The sequence below is a fragment of the Bos grunniens genome, chromosome 15 (genome assembly GCF_055505025.1).
Source record: "Bos grunniens cultivar Pamir isolate PY7600 chromosome 15, Bosgru_T2T1.0, whole genome shotgun sequence".
NCBI lineage: Eukaryota > Metazoa > Chordata > Mammalia > Artiodactyla > Bovidae > Bos > Bos grunniens.
This window is the reverse complement of record NC_141179.1, coordinates 59,297,214-59,317,130: the sequence shown is the minus strand read 5'-3', so window position 1 is coordinate 59,317,130 and position 19,917 is coordinate 59,297,214. Positions and strand designations below refer to the sequence as shown.

At 33.9% G+C, this 19,917-nt stretch overlaps 1 protein-coding gene across 3 annotated transcripts in view; it reads left to right on the top strand.

Annotated features, from left to right (window-relative positions):
• Nucleotides 1-19,917, top strand: part of KIF18A (kinesin family member 18A) — an 86,320-nt gene that overhangs the window by 9,666 nt on the left and 56,737 nt on the right. For all 3 annotated transcript variants that reach the window (XM_086338565.1, XM_086338566.1, XM_086338567.1), the window contains 9 exons: nucleotides 439-811; nucleotides 2,375-2,532; nucleotides 5,912-6,016; nucleotides 6,444-6,554; nucleotides 7,603-7,800; nucleotides 9,795-9,971; nucleotides 11,447-11,521; nucleotides 11,720-11,826; nucleotides 16,298-16,460. In XM_086338565.1, the coding sequence (XP_086194691.1) occupies nucleotides 487-811; nucleotides 2,375-2,532; nucleotides 5,912-6,016; nucleotides 6,444-6,554; nucleotides 7,603-7,800; nucleotides 9,795-9,971; nucleotides 11,447-11,521; nucleotides 11,720-11,826; nucleotides 16,298-16,460 (1,419 nt within the window). In that variant the 5' untranslated portion in view covers nucleotides 439-486. The remainder of the gene's footprint in view (nucleotides 1-438; nucleotides 812-2,374; nucleotides 2,533-5,911; nucleotides 6,017-6,443; nucleotides 6,555-7,602; nucleotides 7,801-9,794; nucleotides 9,972-11,446; nucleotides 11,522-11,719; nucleotides 11,827-16,297; nucleotides 16,461-19,917) is intronic.

Sequence of the window (19,917 nt, the reverse complement as noted above, 5' to 3'; positions counted from 1 at the left end):
AATATATATTCTATTAGGAGGTGGTAAGTGCTTTGGGAAAAAATTGAGTGGTATAAGGGCAGTTAGGAATTGGTTTGGCAATTTTAATAAGGGTGGGCAGAATGGGCACCATTTGAGCAAGGACTTGAAAGAAGTGACAGAGTTAGTCATGTAATTACTGAGGAAAGCACTTTATGATAGAATGGCTAGCGGAAGGGCGTTACTGGGGCACTTGGCATGTTGGAATAGGGGCAATGGGGAAGACAATAGGACATGAGGTAGAAGATCTAGGCCATTAAAAGAAATTCAGGTCAAAATAAGAACCATTGGAAAGTTTCAAACTAGGGATTTCCAGTAACTTACTATGTGAGTGAAACACAACACCTTTTTTTTAAGTTACTACTACATGCTAGTCATTTTGCATATAGTAGAATTAATATTAATACTCTTTAATTTCAGAGAAATATTCAGCCACTCACATAAGCAGAGGAATCAAGATAGTCAACAATGTCTGTCACTGAGGAAAACCTGTGTCATCACATGAAAGTAGTTGTCCGTGTGCGTCCTGAGAACACAAAAGAAAAGGCCTCTGGATTTCATAAAGTAGTCCATGTTGTGGATAAGCATATTCTTGTTTTTGATCCCAAGCAAGAAGAAATCAGCTTTTTCCATGGAAAGAAAACTATGAATCGAGACATTACAAAGAGACAAAATAAGGATCTTAAATTTGTATTTGATGCTGTTTTTGATGAAACTTCAACTCAGTTGGAAGTTTTTGAACACACTACTAAGCCAATTCTTCGTAGTTTTTTGAATGGATATAATTGCACAGGTAATTGTTTCAGCTGGGATTTAATGATTCCATCTAATTTCACTTTTATATTAGGACATCTACTTGACTCTTCTAAATATAATCAATTTTAAGGTGTTTGTTTGCTAAAAATTCTTCAGTTCAGTACTTCATTGTAAATGTAGATTTTCTTTGAAAGTTAGTCATCATATATAACATTTTGAAACTTTCTTTTCCAGGATCTTGCTTTGGTTCCTATAGATGGTCATCCTTTCCATTTCTTATGTTTTAAAACCACATGCTTCAGATAGTTGATGCCAGATTTCTCACAATTTGTATTCATAAATATTCCCAATGTTTACCTCTGCAACAGTCTATCCCTGGGGGATAGTGGAACATTTCTGAACACTTGGCAATTTCTTCATAGCACTATTTTTTCTTTATAGTACCTTGAAGTAACTATTTTTAAAGCCCATGTTGAGTGTCATACATGTGCTGTTTTAGCATATCTTCAGCCCAAAGAAGCATCTTTAGTGCTCTCAACAGACCTATAATAATTTGCCTTTCAAAATGATTCTGTTGATTTCCTAGAAAAAGAGCTCTCCAAAATGCCAGTTAATTGAATGCTTACCAGGTACTTCACACCATTATTAATATTTTTGTAATTACTGCCATTTATGGCATTATCTTTAAGATACCCCAAAACTATAATATGTTTCCCTGTCTTTCACTGACTCATTCACTTTTATTGCAAAAGGTTTACCCTCTAGGTCAAGAAAGAATGGAATGTGGTTTATTGATTAGACCTTCTTTGATTCTCATTTTTAAGCAGATATTCTTTTCCTCATTCATGAAACTCCATATTGTCTCTAGAGATTTAAAAAAATTATTTTAACTCCAAGTGAAAAAATCTCTACAAAAGTAATACTGAATCTTTGGTTTCTTTTGGATTTTATTTATATTATCCAACTATCTTAAGACTTCGTGTTGTACTGCCAGCTTACATAAAATAGAATGAAACATGAATCAGTTTAATCCATCCTACTAAAAAATATTTTTGTAGTTAACAAACTTAGCAGAGAGATTTAATTTATAAAATTAATTCTCAAAGACTTACTGCTTTAACTGAATATTATGTTGGGTGTTTGCCCCATGTAATTCAGAGTGGGTTGGTTGTTTGTTTGTTTTTTGGCATTTGAAGAAATGTATTACTGTTCTATTGTACTGGATAGAGTCTTGAAAGCAAAGTAATTTACCTAAAACAAAAATTTTTTAAGGAATTATTATAAATGGCTTTTATTTGGAATTCTGCAAATTTGTATTAATATTTAATACCTGCTTTGTGCCAGATCACTTACTAGTAGTATAAGTCACTTACTAGGTAGGAAGGATACATAGTCTCTGCTTTGGTGGAACTCACAGTTAGAAATACAGTATGATACTATAAATTGCCAGGATTTAAGGATGACTATAAATGAATTTGGATCTGTTGGATTTACAAGTTACTGTTTAGGATATCCAGGTGGGACTTATTCACTGGACAGTAGATACAGTAGTGTTATGTGTCATAACAAAGAGCTCTGATCCCTTTTCGTAAAAACTCAGTACTCGCATATGGTGCCACGGGAGCTGGAAAGACCCACACAATGCTAGGATCAGCTGCTGAACCTGGAGTGATGTATCTAACAATGCTAGACCTTTACAAATCCATGGATGAGATTAAAGAAGAAAAAGTATGTAGTACGGCAGTTTCTTATCTGGAGGTAAGTTGGTAATATTATTTTTTGGTTTAATCAATAGTATTGAGAAATCTTTTTATAAGAAATTCCATTGTCCTTTCAAATTATTCTATCAGGCAGAAATTTTTTCATGAATATATTAATATAAAATCATTAAAATTCCTGGTCTTCAATTATTTGTTGTAGATTTTATTTTTTTCTATTAAGTATTTTGCCATAACTGCTGACTTACACAGAAGTAGTAGGATTAGTATAGATAGTATAAAGAACTTCTAGATTCCCTTCATTTGGATTCCCTATATGTTAACATTTTACTCTTTTCTTTCTTTCTGCATATGTGGTTTTCCTTTTTTTTCCCCTTAAACTGTTTGTTACAGGCTTGTAAAAACAGGAAATTTGTTAAATAAAAGCTGAATAGTAATCAATATCAGGAAATTAACAATGATATAATGAGATTTTGATAATTCTAATAACACCCTTTCTTGAAAATAAAATCTAAGATCGTGTATTGTATTCAGTTGCAATTCATCCCTTTTGTCCCTTTAATCAGGATTTTTTTTTTATATATATATTATATTGCTGTTGTAAAGCTTTTAGTTTGGATTTGTCACGATTACATTCAGGTTATGGACTGACAGGAATACCGCATAAGTGATGATTAATTCTTCTTATATAACATATCAAGAGGCTTATATAATTAGTCCTGATACTGGCTGTGTTAACTTTGATCAATTTCATTACGCTGGTGTCTACAAAGTTTTTCCACTATAAAGGTACTGTATTTCCCTTTATGGGACTTCCCTGGTGGCTCAGCGGTAAAGAATCTGCCTGCAATGCAGGACACGCGAGTTCGATCCCTGGATGGCGAAGATCCTCTGCAAGAGAGCATGGCAACTCACTCCAGTATTCTTGCTGGGAAAATACCATGGACAGAGGAACCTGGCAGGCTGGACATGAGCCAATCAACTGAGCATGCATTACCCTTTATAATTAATAAATAACTTGTAGGGAAACAGTGTAAATCCTGTGACTCCTCATTCTTTGGTCTGTTCATTTTAGTATCCACTGATGATTCATGCCTGAATCAATTACTATCATGATTGCAGATGGTAGTGATTTTCAAATTCCATCGTTTCGTCTACAGTTCTTCATTGGCTTTCTACTACAAGGAAGAGCTTTCCCTTTCCTCTACTGTATCGATGTAGACTAATGGATTCTTAATATTATTTCATAGGTTATAATCCTTTTCTCTATTTATCTGTATGCTTAAATTGTGCAGATCTCGTGTGTGTGTGTGTGTGTGTGTGTGTGTGGTTTTTTTTGACATACCTCATCATTTGAGACTTTCTACCCTCTTAATAGCTGACATTCAACAAATAATAACTAATTATTGGCACTCTCACTTTGTGTTCAGATAGTGTTTCAGAAACCAATGCAGAAACAGACATCCCTGATTTTACTGCCTTTTCATTTGTGATGTCAGAGGGTCAATTTCTAGTTTTTACTGCTCTTGTTGACATCTTATTGTTTGAGAGTTTCTTCACATTTCAAAAATTGATTTAAAATTATGTTGCTAAAAATTGTTGTCAGTCTATAGAACTTGGTGATAAAAGAGAAGTTAAATTCATTTTCTGTAGTTAAGTATTTTGAAAAGAATTGTTCTGAAGTTAATTAGGAAGAGAGCATGGCACCGTATTCATTATTTCTTCCTTAGATCCTTTTATATCTGTGAGAATTTCGAAGTTTGCTTATTTTTATAATGTTGTTAGTTGTTTTTTCTTTCTTTAAATCTGTTTTCATTTTACTAATGGTAAGGCAATGTCTAATCTAATGGTTTTCCACTCAAGTCTGTGCACCACAATTGGCTGTGGGGCTTTTTAAAATTAGACACACCTAGACCTCACCCCCTGGACATTTTAGTTTAATAGATTTGGATTGTGGCCAAGACATCTATGTATTTTAAAAGCTTCCAGGTGATTTTGATTCATAGACCAGCTTGATAGTAATTGTATAATTATATATTTTGTATGATTGAAGTGGGTAAGGGAAATCATTTAAAAAGTGACTGTTGCTTATCAGAAAAATAAGAACCAAAAAATTATCTCTTCATTTTATCATTTTACTACTTCTAAGAATTTATTGCGTTTAAAAATTGTTAACATTCATTATAACAAGTTTTACCAGCAATGAATTATCACTGTAAGCTATTTATTAGAACATGGATATAACTTATAGAAAATAATTCTTAAAGATTAAATTTTGTATGTGTTTTTTTAATCTTATCAAATAGGTATAATTGTCATTTTGTTATCAAGTAAAAAACTTAGTACCTTTAGTAAGTACTGGTTATCACATAATTCATAAAATTATGTCAAGTGCTGGTTATCACATAATTCATAAAATTATGTCAATTGTACTATTTCTGTACACTACTTATATTGTTGTTGTTTAGTCACTAAGTCATATCTGACTCTTTTGCAACCCTATGGACTCTAGCCCAGCAGGCCTCTCTGTCCATGGGATTTCCCAGGCAAGAATATTGGAGTCGGTTGCCCTTTCCTTTTCCAAGGGATCTTCCCAATCCAGGGATCAAATCCATGTCTCCTGCATTGGCATGCAGATTTTTTACCACTGGGAGCCAACAGGGAAGCCCTACATTACTTACAGAAATTACTAAAAAGAAAAAGAATTGCCAGAAATTTAAAATACAGATGTGTATTCAGTGCCATTCAGTAGAGTGAGGATATCAGACTCTGCTCTTACCTTTGTGACTGTGAACTAGGGCAAATCACTTAAACTCTGAGGGCCTCAGTTCCCTCATTCAAGTTGGGGGGAGACTGTCGCATTATGGAATTATCATTACATGTTAAACTTAATGCAGTTGACGGATAAGTGAAATAAATACCATCCATCTTTCAGGGGTTTTCTTTAACTTTTAAGCTCTGAAATTTAAAAAGTTTGGACTACTTGGGCATCATGAAATAATATCTTCTCCAGTAAGAACCACACTACTCCATACAACTTACATTTCCAATGTAAGTTTCCCAAGACTGTTTGTCCCATATATTTCCAGAAAATAGGAAGAGGCAATTCCAGCTATCCTATTTCTATTGACTTGTAGTCATCAAATGGGGAATTACAGGAGGAGGATATAAGGACTCCATCATTAAATTTTAAGTTCAAGTGCTGGTTATCAAACTCTTATGTTTTATCAGATGTTAGAAAAGTCATGGCAATGTGTAATAGAAGGGATGAGATGAATGAAAATGAGCTGCTGCTTCTCTTTGAGACAAATTCTAATATAACCTTAAGGCAGCAATGTATACATGTTTATGTGATGTTGTCGCTACTGTTTCAGTGTCAATGCTAAGCATCAATGCTAAGCAGTCCTTTTCATTTTAAGGTATATAATGAACAGATTCGTGACCTCTTAGTAAATTCAGGGCCACTTGCTGTCCGGGAAGATGCCCAAAAAGGGGTGGTCGTTCAGGGATTGACTTTACATCAGGTATGTTTACAAACTTCTTTTTTTGCTTGTTCAAATAGCAAGTATGGTAATTTAGCCATGTACTTATTTTAAAATAATGAAGTATCAAGTTAAAATAATCAAGTTTATCATCGGTCTTCTTTTGTTTTCTTTTAAAATAATCAAATAGGCTTTTCTTTTAAAACCCTACTTGGACATTTAATATAGTATATTATTCTGCTTAATGTATTATTTTATCTCCTCAGAGAGATTAGATTTTATGTTTTATTTTTTCATTTAGCACAAAAGTGCTAAGCAGATGATACACGATTGATATTTAATGGGATTTAATATATGGAAAATAATTTCTATTTTACCTGTAAAAGTCTGCTTGATTTTGGTGGTTTATTAAAAAATTTAAAGACCAGTGATTAATTTGTATGTTTTTCTTCTGTTTCAACTAATTTAGCCCAAATCTTCAGAGGAAATTTTGCAGTTATTGGATAATGGTAACAGAAACAGGACACAACATCCCACTGATATGAATGCTACATCTTCTCGTTCTCATGCTGTTTTCCAGGTAACAGGTCACTAGACCATAGCTCTTAAAATTGAATTTAAATGTAGCCAAATTTATGAATGGTAACCTTCAAACATTCTAAAATATCTCTTCATCTGTGGACTTTTCTACTTCTCAGCACTTCCTTTACTTTGCAGCTTTGAGAAGATTCAGTCAAGAATATTTAGAATTGAGATGATGTAAATTAGAAACACGTAAATTTTTAACCTGTGTAAAAATACATGATAGTAAAATGGAAGTATTAGAGGTTTTCCTTCCTTTTCTTTTCTTAAATTGGTAAAAATTATTTAATCTTTCCAAAAGATAATCTTTTATTCAGAGCAGACTTTCTCTTTATAGCTCTAGATTTATAGAACCAATACACTGGGGAGGTACTGATTAAGATTTCACCATAGTGACCGTGTAAGTAGTTGCATTCTTTAAGAGTGTGTGATTCAGTTGATGCAGTACTTTTTAGGAATACAGGTCTAGAAAAGCCTGAAGCATAGGTTAGTAGTTGTTATTTGTAGTTTCTAGTTCTATTAAAATTCAAACGATTATAAGCTTTATTCTGGATTATGCTATTTGAAACTCATCTAATAGTTATAATTGAAAGAATTCAAATCTGAGGATATCAAATCTTTCAGAAAGTCTCTAATCCACAAAGCTTCATTAATCTTTTCTCTTCTTCCCACTGACTCTTTATTTATCAGTAGTCTTGAGAGAAATGTTTATCAGGGACATTGAAATTTCCCCAAAATATCTTAGACTAAGTGTTACCAGAGTATAAAAGGCAACCGTTTTAACCTTCTATCAAACCAGGAGTTATTACTATTTACCCTCTAGCACATATATAGGAAGTCTTTTCATTTTCAAATTTTTCTCAACTTTAGTAATTACTTTGATACTCTTAGATATCAGCCAGTCCAGTCAAGCTATACCTTGTTCAGTATGTATTTATAGTGAAAATAATTGATTTCTTGCTCTTTTAAAAATAAAGTGTACATTTCCCTTTCAATTTTATTAAATCTAATCCTCATTTTCCCTATTATCCTGTAATTTCAAAAAGATTTATTTGAGACAACAAGATAAAACAGCAAGTATCAATCAAAATGTCCGAATTGCCAAGATGACACTCATTGACCTGGCAGGGTCTGAAAGAGCCAGTGCTACCAGTGCTAAAGGGACCCGGTTTATAGAAGGCACAAATATCAATCGATCACTTTTAGCTCTTGGGAATGTTATCAATGCCTTAGCAGATACAAAGGTAGGTACTATATGTTTATTTGTATAAGTATTTTGAAATATGCATAATTCCCAGAAACATATTAATATTATTTTGTTTTAAAGATCTATTATAAATCAAGTTTTAAGAATATAAGAATCATGTTTACATAAAGAGCAAAGACCACAGAGAGCCTAGTATATCAAATAAAGCTTTGGGTCTTTTTTGTTTGTTTTGTTAACGTCTCGTTTTATAATCAGAATTTGTTGAATGAAAGGTATTGAATATCAGATTGAGAGTTAATATTTATGATATTTCCTCATTTATTTTGAATTTGATTTTTTTTTAATGACAATTTAATGAGCACTACACAATAAGCATGATAATTAAATTGCTATGAAGACAAAGCACACTTTAGGAAAAGTTAATTCTGGTCTGGTTAGTATTTTATATATATATATATACACACTATAAAATTGAGTTAAATATTAAAGAATATTGAGTTTTCTTAGGAATAGGAGCTTAGGGTATAAAATATAATTAAATCATCTAATAGGATAATGTTTGCTAGATGCCTTTGGGTCATTAAAAAATATTTTTTGTCTACTCAATGCCAGAAGTGCTTACAAGAGCACAGCATATTCAATAACTTCTATATTTGTAAAAATGACTTCCTTTTTTTTTTTAAGTTAATTGGCGCTGTTGGTTAAGAATCTGCCTGCCAATGCAGGAGACGTAGGAGATGTGGGTTTGACCCCTGGGTTGGAAAGATCCCCTGGAGTAGGAAATTGCCACCCACTCCAGTATTCTTGCCTGGAAAGTTCACGGACAGAGGAGCCTGGTGGCCTATAGTCTATGGGGTCGCAAAGAGTCAGACAAAACTGAGCACTCGCACACATGATAATTTTAGTTCAAACCAAGCTCAGAAGCTGTAGGAAAGTTACTGTTAAACTCCTCAAAATGTTGCATTTTGATACATATGAAGTACATTAAAATGATTTGGGAACTCTTTTATTTTAAAAAAAAAGGCAAGTTTCTAAAATCACGTGCATATTACAAAAGCAAAATATATTTTGTATTCTAAGTTAAAATCTCAGAATATGTGAGCAGACAGTGTGGTATAGAGACTGATTTCCTAAATTTTGCCATTCATGAAATTTTTTCCATAACTGATTTAATAATCGACTGCTGTTGAGTCATTTGTTAGTCAGTGTTTAATGCATATCTTATACATGCAAAATCAATTCAGGTAGCACCAGCCTGTGCACACTCCACACTGTTTGAGAAAGACTGCTCTGATGGAAAGCACAGTACTACTGGGAGCTGGGAGACCTCAGGCTAGTTTCTAGCTTTGTGAATTACCAACCATGTGACCTGACGCAAGTCATGTGGCTTTTTGCTTAGCTTCATTTTTTTCTTCTGTAATATGAAAAAGTTACATTGGATAGCATAAGATTGCTTTTTCTAGAAAAATAAAGTTATCTTAGACCTGTGGTTGTGCTTTCAGATAAAGTATTTGTAAGTTTATAATTTATTTAGTATTCTTATTAGATGGTTATTTAAAGAGAGAAGTAGCTCTCTACCATACAGAATTCTTATTATTCCTCTGGAGTATGTTTCTCCAGGGCATATATTACTTTCATATTTTAATTTCTTTTAAAAATGAAGTTTTTTTCATAGACATTTTGATTTTGAATAGTTTTAAATACAGAAAAGTTGATTAGATAATACAGGAAGATTTTATTCAATATACCCCAAGCTCAAGTTTCCTCTATTAATATGTCACATTAATACGGTACACTTATTACAACTAATGAAACAGTATTGATATTTTATAATTAACTAACATTCACACTTAATCAGATGGAGATATAATCTTTCAGTGGGAAATTTGTTTTTTATATTCACTGAGCAGTCCCATAAGATGTGTAAGGCTGGGCAAAGTTGTGCAGTGCTTAAATTCTTATAGTGAAATGGTAGCAGGTTTGCATTTGAATGTGGAAAATGACATAAGAATCCTGTTTTTGTTCTTTCAGAAAAAGAATCAGCATATTCCTTACAGAAATAGTAAGCTCACTCGCTTGTTAAAGGATTCTCTCGGAGGAAACTGTCAAACTATAATGATTGCTGCTGTTAGTCCTTCCTCTGTGTTCTACGATGACACATATAACACTCTTAAGTATGCTAACCGCGCAAAGGATATTAAATCTTCTGTAAGTGTGTTTACTCTGCCTTTGTTTTTAAGAGTACTTGGTGCATTTTTTTTTTTCTTTTTTATACCTCTAGCGAAATATGAAATAGAGATATATTTCTACTAATGAGTTAAGAAATCAAGGCTAGAAATGTCTTTACTAACCCAGTTAATTGAGCATAAACTAGGACAATTAAAACATTAAGCATCTTAATTACATATATAATAAATATGATTTATTTTATTTAATTTTATATAAATTTAATATTATTTAATCTTTTGGAGAATTAGGATGTTTTAGTGCCTTTCTCTCTAACCTTTTTCACATCATGACACGTGATATTTTGATGGCGTTTTGGTGTAACTGGTCAAGGCTTCTAACACATTTGTTGCAGCCAAAGCTGATACTCTGCTGTAGCCCAGCACCAGCAGTTTCCACCTGAAAACCATGGCCATGTTTGCTAATCTCTTCAAGCCTTAGTTATTTACTTCATCTGTAAAGTAGATACAATATCTGTCTCAGTTTATAAAGTAAATAGTTTTTTAAAAATAATTTATTTTCACATTCATGATATTGATGTAGCCAATCTGTATAGCTACAGCAATGTAATAATGAGTGGTTAGGCTGGTATTTTTGCCAATAATTTGGGGTAACTTTTTTTTAATGTAAGTCAAACATGATGACGGATGTGTAAAATCACAAGACTTCAGAGTTGTAATAGACCTAGAGTTCAACTGGTAAATAATGGCTTCTCTTCCCACTTACCCCTCTGCTACTCCCATTGATTGAAGATAAGTGGGTTATTGTCTTCCTTAGAGAAATACTCATATATTGTTTGTATAATAAATTGGGAAAGGTTGTGCTTTATTGAGTACACAGAAGTTTTCACACATATTTTTCATGCACTGCTTACACCAAACCACTGAGGGAGACATTTTTAGCTCTTCTTTACAGTTGAGGAATTACATGTTCAAAGTTGTAAATATTAAATTCTAAGTTAAGTGAGAAATGGGCAAGGCCTTGAAATCAAGTATTTGGATTTAATGTTCTTTCCACTATTCCATAGCTGCCAGGGGACTCATACTTTCATAAAAAGGATAAAATATATTGAGAACTTGTTAAAAGCTGCTTGAACATACAAACTGGTAAAAATTTAAATTGTCTCTGTATCTTAAAAGTTAAAGGACAAAGGAAAATATGAGCAATTTTTATTTTATGAATGGCTGCTTTGTAAGTTCTTTAAAGTTCTTTAAAGTACCTTTTCTCTGATAATAAAGAAGGCAGTTTCTTAACGTTATTAACGTGCTCAGCATACCCTTACCCACTTGTCATAGATTTTAAGCATGAGCATAGTTGATTATATTGTCATGACTGTAATTGTCACAAATTCTGAGTTCATGAAGCTGAATAAATGAGGATGTAATGCTATTTTGTTTACATATATAACTGATTGTTATCTCTGTATATGCACAATCATAATTTCTTCTTCTTAACAGTTGAAGAGCAATGTTCTTAACCTCGACAATCATATAACTCAGTATGTAAAAATCTGTAATGAACAGAAGAAAGAGGTAAGTCTTTTCTTTACGTTGTTGCTAATCTCTCTCAGTTCCTCATTTATGGGATTCTGCAATCTTTATTGTCTAAAATTCTATTGTCTATTATAATTGAAATTTTGTTCAGTTATTTTTCACAGCTAAAATTTTTCTGTGGCTGTGCATAATGGAAACATATAATTTGTATTTTTAACTGCTGTTTCTCTCTACTAGATTTTAATGTTAAAAGAAAAACTAAAGGCCTATGAAGAACAGAAAGCCTTTACTGATGAAAGTAGCAAAGTAATGATTTCAAACCCTCAGAAAAAAGAAATTGAAAGGTAAAATTGACATTAAGATCTCGTTTTAAGGATTTTGTAAACTTTAGTCAGATAATTAAAATTTAGTCAAATTTATCGTTATCATCATTTGTTGTGTGTCATTATATATTCTCAACTGTTCAGGAAGTCACAGATTGGTCTTATATGGTACACTTTGGAGATCAGGTAATTTTAATTGTGATTATACAGATAGTGAGAAGCAGGTCTTAAGTATGGGATAGAAAAAGTAAAACTAATTATGTCATTTATGAAATTGGTTTTTAATAGTTTCCATATTTTTCTTCTGTGGTGTTAGTCCCTTCTGGCTGCTACAACAAAGTGCCACAGACTGGGTTGCTTATAAACAAACAAAATTATTTCTTACAGTTCTGGGAGCTGGAAGTCCTAGATTAGTGTGCCAGCATGGTTGGGTAAGGGCTGCTTTCCATGTTGTAGACTTCTTGAATCCTCACATAAGCAAAAGAGAGGGAGCTATCTCTGGAGGCTCTTTTATAAGGGTACTAATCCTATCGATGAGGTCTCCACCCTTATGACCTACCTAAGCATCTTCCAAAGGCTCCACTTCCAGTACCATCACCTTAGGTGTTAGGTTTCATTCAACATGTAAATTTCGGGGGACACAAATGTGTTCAAGCAATGGCATCTGGCATTATCATTATTTACATGGTGCATATAAATTGTGTCTACTCTTTCCTTAACTTGATATAACTCTAATAATCCACTTAATTGAGTTTATGCAATTAATTACTTAAAGGGACATCTCTCAATGATATAAGTTGACACAGAAAAATGACCTGTTTCATCTAAGTTTCTTAGCAGATAAATTTAAAAAACAAAAGCTGTAATACAGTACTCACAAGCACTAAGATAATTTCCAAGTTGCCCTAATGGGCAATAGTTGAAAAGCTTTGAATCTTGAGTAGTTCTAAGAAGACAGAAAGGAATTCTTGGATCAAACAAATTTGAAAATTGTTCCTTACTTAAGGAATCTTAAGAAGTTTCCAAAGTACATGAACATATTGAAAGCTCCAAGAGGCCCATAGGAAAAGCAACCTGTTCACCTTTGATTGAAGGTTGAGTAAGCCTTCTCCAAAGCTAATTTTCTGTTATCATTAATATGAGAAACTAACCACATCTTAAAGCACTGATTACTCACACTTAGAACTCTTGAGTTTGCAGATGTCTTAGTGTACATAAGGAAGACTAGTGGACAGTGATTTTCAACCTAGTTTCAAGTGTGTATTGAAGTTTACATAAAATATCCTTGATTTGAAGAAAATAATTTTTTCTGCCTCCGTCTTACCCTGGATGTTAAGATAACTTCTAGGAAAATAACACTTTATTTTTTTAACTGTCTTTGTAGTTTTTGATGATATTTAGGCCCATATTAATTTCATCTGATGACTACAGCACCTCAGAAATTTGAAATGGGGTATTGTTTTCTAACTCACAGATTAGAACAAGAATTATATGTCATCCTTTCAAATCTTAATCCTGTGTTACCATACTGTGCTGTTTTACAGATACAATAAGAAACAATTAAACAATTATTTCTCTCTCAGTGACAATGAGTCCATTTTTCATACAGCATAAAGTTGTCCTGTGTATTATTAATAGATCTGCTTATGCCAGAGATTTCCTTAATAGTGTTTAAATTATTTTCTGTTAATCCCACTAACAACCCACTGTCAAGCTAAAGTTATATTTAATAGTCTTATAATACTTTTTGTTATATTCTACCAACTTTACAGTGTCTTTTGAAAAATAACTTAAGTAAAATTGACTCCTCATTATTCATTTAAACTTAAAGATTCTAACTCTGCTATATCATTAGTTGTGTTATTATAGTTTGTTAGTCAAATATGGGATTGGTCCTTATGTAACCAGATAGCTCTTTGTTGTTGCAAGTTTCTTGAAAATTAAAGCAGCCACCCACTGCTCAAATTTGGAGTCATTGCTTGCATGAAATTGCTCAGCTCTACTTAACCAGATCTAATCATCAGTTGAAATTGTACGAATTGGTAGACTTTTCTGGAGTTGATATGGCTTTGAATCATTGACATTCGCTTTCTGGTTGTTGATTCAAGAAAGAGGTGCCTGAGCTATGAACACTTATTTGGGTATTTTTGACACTTCAACATGACTTAACCAACTATACAAACTTTGAGTTGTAATTCTCTCAACAGGTGAAATAATTTGCATGTATTTATAAAGAAGGTAATAATACAGCTATATATCCCAAAGCCTTTGTCATTCTCTCACCAAAGCATCTGTCTTCTGAAATAAATATATGTAATACTTTTTATCATATCATACTTCATATAGAATTTCTTTAATGCCATGAATTTTTGCTGTCTTTAAGAAATGTAATTTAAAAAAAAAAAGAAATATAATTTTTATGAAGTTTAAATGGGTAAAGGGAAGACTGTGTACTATTTGCTCTCTGTTAAAGCTATTAGAAAGATAATACTCAAAAAAAACTTAAAGCATAATTGTTAAGCTACAATCCTTTGGCCACCTGATGCAAAGAGCCAACTCATTGGAAAAGACCCTGATGCTGGGAAAGATTGAAAGCATAAAGAGAAGAGGGTGGCAGAGGATGAGATGGTTAGATAGTATCACCGATTCAATGGACATGAATTGAGCAAACTTTCGGAGATAGTGAAGGACAGGGAAACCTGGCGTGCTCCCAGTCCACATGGTCGCAAAGAGTCAGAAACAACTGAACAACTGAACAGTGGGAAAATACTCAAAAAAATCATAAAAAAGTATAATTGTTCATGTCCAGAGTAACTATATAACTTCACTTATGACTATACCAAGAAAATTGTCTAGAGTTCATCATATGTCACATAAAATTATTGGCAAAGATTTTGTTTTCTAGCTACACGAATGTTTTAAGTGACTAGAAAATAGTTATTAGTCAATCCCATAGGACTGTCTTTATAAAAAAATGATTCTTTTAAGAGCTTTCTTTGATACTAATTCCCTTCCTTCCTAATAACTAAACACCACCAACTAAAATAAGAATGAACCATAAAATTTCAAAACTGACAAATATTTAACTATGTCCTTGGGTAAAGTATTAACAGAAAATCTAAGAAATTATCTTCGGGTAGAACCTAAAGATAACTTATCAAATCATTTACTGGCATTAGAGTTGTTGTAATGTAATACAATGAAATTGCAATGTCCGTACATACTTCTTATGAAATATTTATCAGTTTGACAAAACTTCAGTGAAGTCGATGTATTGTGGTTTATATTCATTCCCAGAAGAGTTAAGAACTCTTTACTACTGACGTAAACTGTCAGTGTTTTTACCACAAATCCTTACAAATATACCTAAAATTCTTGCCAAGGAACATTTATTTTTAAATGCATATACTGTGTTACCATTTTATTTTAAAAGGTTCACAGTTACTTTTTCTTTGAGAGTTTTGCCTGTGTGTGATTGTCTCTACTGTTACTGTAGCTCAGACATGATCTGTGACCAATATTCTGCCGACCCTGGAGGATGCAGGATTGCAGGCTCCTTTTGTTGTTTAATCACTAGGTCGTGTCGAATTCTTCTGTGACCCCAAGGACTGTAGCCTGCCAGGCTCCTCTGTCCATGGGATTTCACAGTCAAGAATCCTGGAGTGGGTTGCTATTTCCTTCTCCAGGGAATCTTTCCAACCCACAGGGATCAAACCCATATCTCCTGCATGGCAGGCAGATTCTTTACTGCTGAGCTACCAGGGAAGCCCATACACTCCATTTAGGGCTTTCACAGAAGTCATTCCACTTGAGGTCGTTATGCATTTGGAGGATATGTGAGTCATACTCCCCAACTTTGATTCCCTATATCTCTCTTGCATTTTGAAGGAAACACACTGGAGTGGCTTTTCTAGATTTACCACATTGTAAACTTGGATGTTTTGGGTCTTGGCATTGTCAGCTGACTCTTGGCCAGGCTGCAGGGGGTACCTGACCGTATGTTGTGTTTTCACTGTTACAAGTTCTGAAGCTAAAAATCGGCCATCTCACTTTCCCTAGGGGGCCATAGAGGCACCATATGATTATGCCACACACTGCTTACTTCTTCACAGCGAGCCAACACCAAAACAACACACAATACTGTGTTTCTGGGGCCTTGTGAATTGAGATAGTACAAGTCCACATTATCATCCTTTTCTTACAAAGTATTTTATTTTTGGTAAGTTACTGGATTATGCAGACAAAATACAGTGTATGACTGATACCATAGACCTTAATATACTGATATCTTTTAATAACATGACCTTTCTTGGAGAGGAGAGAAAGAGAAAGAAACCCAGTGTTATAAAAATAATATTCATAACCCTTTACCAGCGATCTCACTTTCCCTAGGGGGCCATAGAAGCACCATATGCCCTTATTCATGCAATTCTCTAAGTAAACTGCATTACCTATCACAAAATACTGAGATTCTATGTTTTATTTTTGTTAGATTTCAAGAAATTCTGAACTGCTTATTCCAGAATCGAGAAGAAATCAGGCAAGAATATCTGAAGTTAGAAATGTTGCTTAAAGAAAATGAACTTAAATCATTCTATCAACAACAGTGCCATAAACAAATAGAAATGATGTGTTCTGAAGACAAAGTAGAAAAGGTATTTAACAACTCTATCATTAATTCCTAGAGATGGTAAAAACATGGAGACTTATAATTCTAGAAATTTCATAGTGTTATATAATCACTCGTCTACAAATACCTGGAAATGCTAGAGGAAATAGAACATTCTTTGAAATGTATAGTTAAGTGTACAAGAAAAATAAATAAATTCCTGTCAGAAACAAAAAGGAAATAGCTGTAAAATCTCAGTTAAATCTGTTGCTTCTGTGAGGGTTGACAGAATGCTTAACAGGAAGTTAACACACTCAGGGAGAGTTGGGTACCAGAGTGCAGCAGAGAGAACAATTGACCCCAGACGCAGGCAGTGGTTTACAGCTTAGATCAGTAGGAGATTCCACCCACCCCATCCCATCCCCACCCCAGAAGAATGCTTTGTACTAACATTGCTACAGTTTCCATTGCATCAGTGCTTAAAAAAAAGATAAACTTTTAATCAGTTTTATTATTTAATGTAGTAAAGTGCACTGCTATCTGCCTCATACACACAGACCACTTTCACTATCCTGCTTTGATGTACACTACTACTTAGATAAGGGGCCCAGGGAGACGGGGATTTAGAAATGAATGATAGTCCAAGAACTAGGAAACCTTCGCTCTTAGTATTGGAAGTATACCAGAAGAAAACATGTTACCAACTAGCACAGGAAAATAAGAAACCAAGCCTAGGGTAAGAAAGGAAAGTCTCTTTTGATGACCATCATTATTGGTACACTTTTCACAGGATTTTGAGGTTTGAATTTTTACATTCCATGTGTTTTGTTTAACAAATCCCTAAAGTGAGAAATTAGCATAGGAAATGGTATCAGAGCAATAATAATCTATAGGGAACTGAGTGGAAGCAATATAAAATCAGCCTAGTGAAACAAGCCTAGGTTTGGATTTTCAATTCAAACCACTAATGAGAGCTCACTGTCCAAAATTACAAAACATGTGAAACAGTCCTCCACAAGCAAGTCAGCAGACTTAGGAAATATGATAGAACCCCTCCCCTGCAAAACATCGGATACAACAAACTGATAAAACCTATAAAAACAAAAGTCATCAAAGAAGGAATCAAAGATGAAAAGAATATATATATATATATATATATATATGAGAAGAAAACAAATGAAACTTCTAGAAATTAAAGATTTATTCACTGGAATTTAAAATTTCAGTTTATAGGTGTAGTTCAGTTCAGTTCAGTCGCTCAGTCGTGTCCGACTCTTTGCGACCCCATGAATCACAGCACGCCAGGCCGCCCTGTCTATCACCAACTCCCGGAGTTCACCCAGACTCACGTCCATCAATTTGGTGATGCCATCCAGCCATCTCATCCTCTGTCGTCCCCTTCTTCTGCCCCCAAACCCTCCCAGCATCAGAGTCTTTTCCAATGAGTCAACTCTTCACATGAGCTGGCCAAAGTACTGGAGTTTCAGCTTTAGCATCATTCCTTCCAAAGAAATCCCAGGGCTGATCTTCAGAATGGACTGATTGGATCTCCTTGCAGTCCAAGGGACTCTCACGAGTCTTCTCCAACACCACAGTTCAAAAGCATCAATTCTTCGGCGCTCAGCCTTCTTCACAGTCCAACTCTCACATCCATACAGGTGTAGTACTAGGCCATATTTTAAATACTTGACATCCATTAACACATTTAATTCTCCAAAAATCCTGTGGGCTATATAATATTATTATGCTTGTAATTAAAATGAGGAAACCAAGGCCCAGAGAAGTCATTCTGTCAAAAATCACCCATTTCATAGAGTCCTGCTGCTGCGTATCCAACTCTGTGCAACCCCATAGACGGCAGCCCACCAGGCTCCCCCGTCCCTGGGATTCTCCAGGCAAGAACACTGGAGTGGTTGCCATTTCCTTCTCCAATGCGTGAAAGTGAAGTTGCTCAGTCGTGTCCGACTCTTAGCGACCCCATGGACTGCTGCCTACCAGGCTCCTCCATCCATGGGATTTTCCAGGCAAGGGTACTGGAGTGGGGTGCCATTGCCTTCTCCGTCATAGAGTCCTAGCTACTATTTGAACTCAAGCAAGCTGATGCTGGAGCCTGAACTCTTGTCCCTGGAGGGAGGAGCCTGGTGGGCTACAGTCCATGGGGTTGCAAAGAGTTAGACACAACTGAGTGACTAAGCACAGCACACAAAGAGAGAATTAAAGAACTGGGAGATCTAAGGAAATCACACCAAATACAAGATAAAAAGATGGCAGATGTGAACAGGATGTTATGTAAAAAAAAAACTAGAAAGTCATGCATTCATCTAGTAGATATATTGAAGGAGATATGTTAATGCAAAAGGGGAAAGGATAATGTGCAAACTCTAAGGCTTATACTTTTCTAAAACTAATAAGTTGTCAATAAAATGTAAATTCAAGAAACATGAGTTGTAAGTAGGAAAGAAAAATATATACTTGGAGGTGTGCAACTCGAGTACCAAAAATCAGAAAAATAAGCATTTTGAAAATAATAGATTCTCCCCAGTTTTGGTGCTCATTGATGATAAGATTAATTGCATTTTTAAGTACTTTTGTACTTACTAAACACATTAATAAATGTGTTTATTAATAATACATTAAATCAGTCATTCAAAGTAGTTTATATAATTTAATCACATAGAGATTAAATACATGAAATTTATTCACATATTACTTATTAAAACCTTTCTTTTGTAGATAACCCCCAGTCCTGTTAGATTTCCACCTTAACCAAGTCTTCTTTTCCCACTTTCCCAGAAGTAACAGTTATCTATAAAATTTTTACATATTTTTTAATATCTGAAAGCCATCAAACTTTTATAGTGCTTTAAAAAACTATCATTTTAGGTTTTTTCAGCCCAAGAAATGGGAAAGATGTGATAGGCTAAGAAATTAGTCATAAAGCATTAATAATGTGTCATGGATATGAGAATATCAGTTACTATTAAACTAATTATCAAAATTAGTAATTTATTTACTGAATATGCATTTATTATGCCTTATTGAAAATGTTTATTTTAAACCACTTTATTGAGATACGATTGATGTTTAAAGAAACTCACAAACATTTAACGTAGACAACTTGACAGGTTTCAAGATAAATATAAACTAGTGACACCATCACCACAATCTATGCCATAATCCTGTGTCACACCTCCTAAAGTTTCCTCCCACCCACTTTAGTAGTAGTAGTAGTATATTAACAGAAACATTTAACATAAGATCTATCCTCCTAATGATTCTTAAGTATACAACAATACACTATGATTCAGCTTTTAAAAAAGAAGAAAATCATGCCATTTGCAACAACATAGGTGAACCTGAAAGACATGCTAAGTGACATAAGCCAGACAGAGAAGGGCGGATTCTACATGATACTATTTATATGAAAAATCTAAAACCATCAAATTCAGAAGTAGAATCAAATGGTGTTGCCAGGAGTTATGGGGAAGGCAAAATCAGGAAGT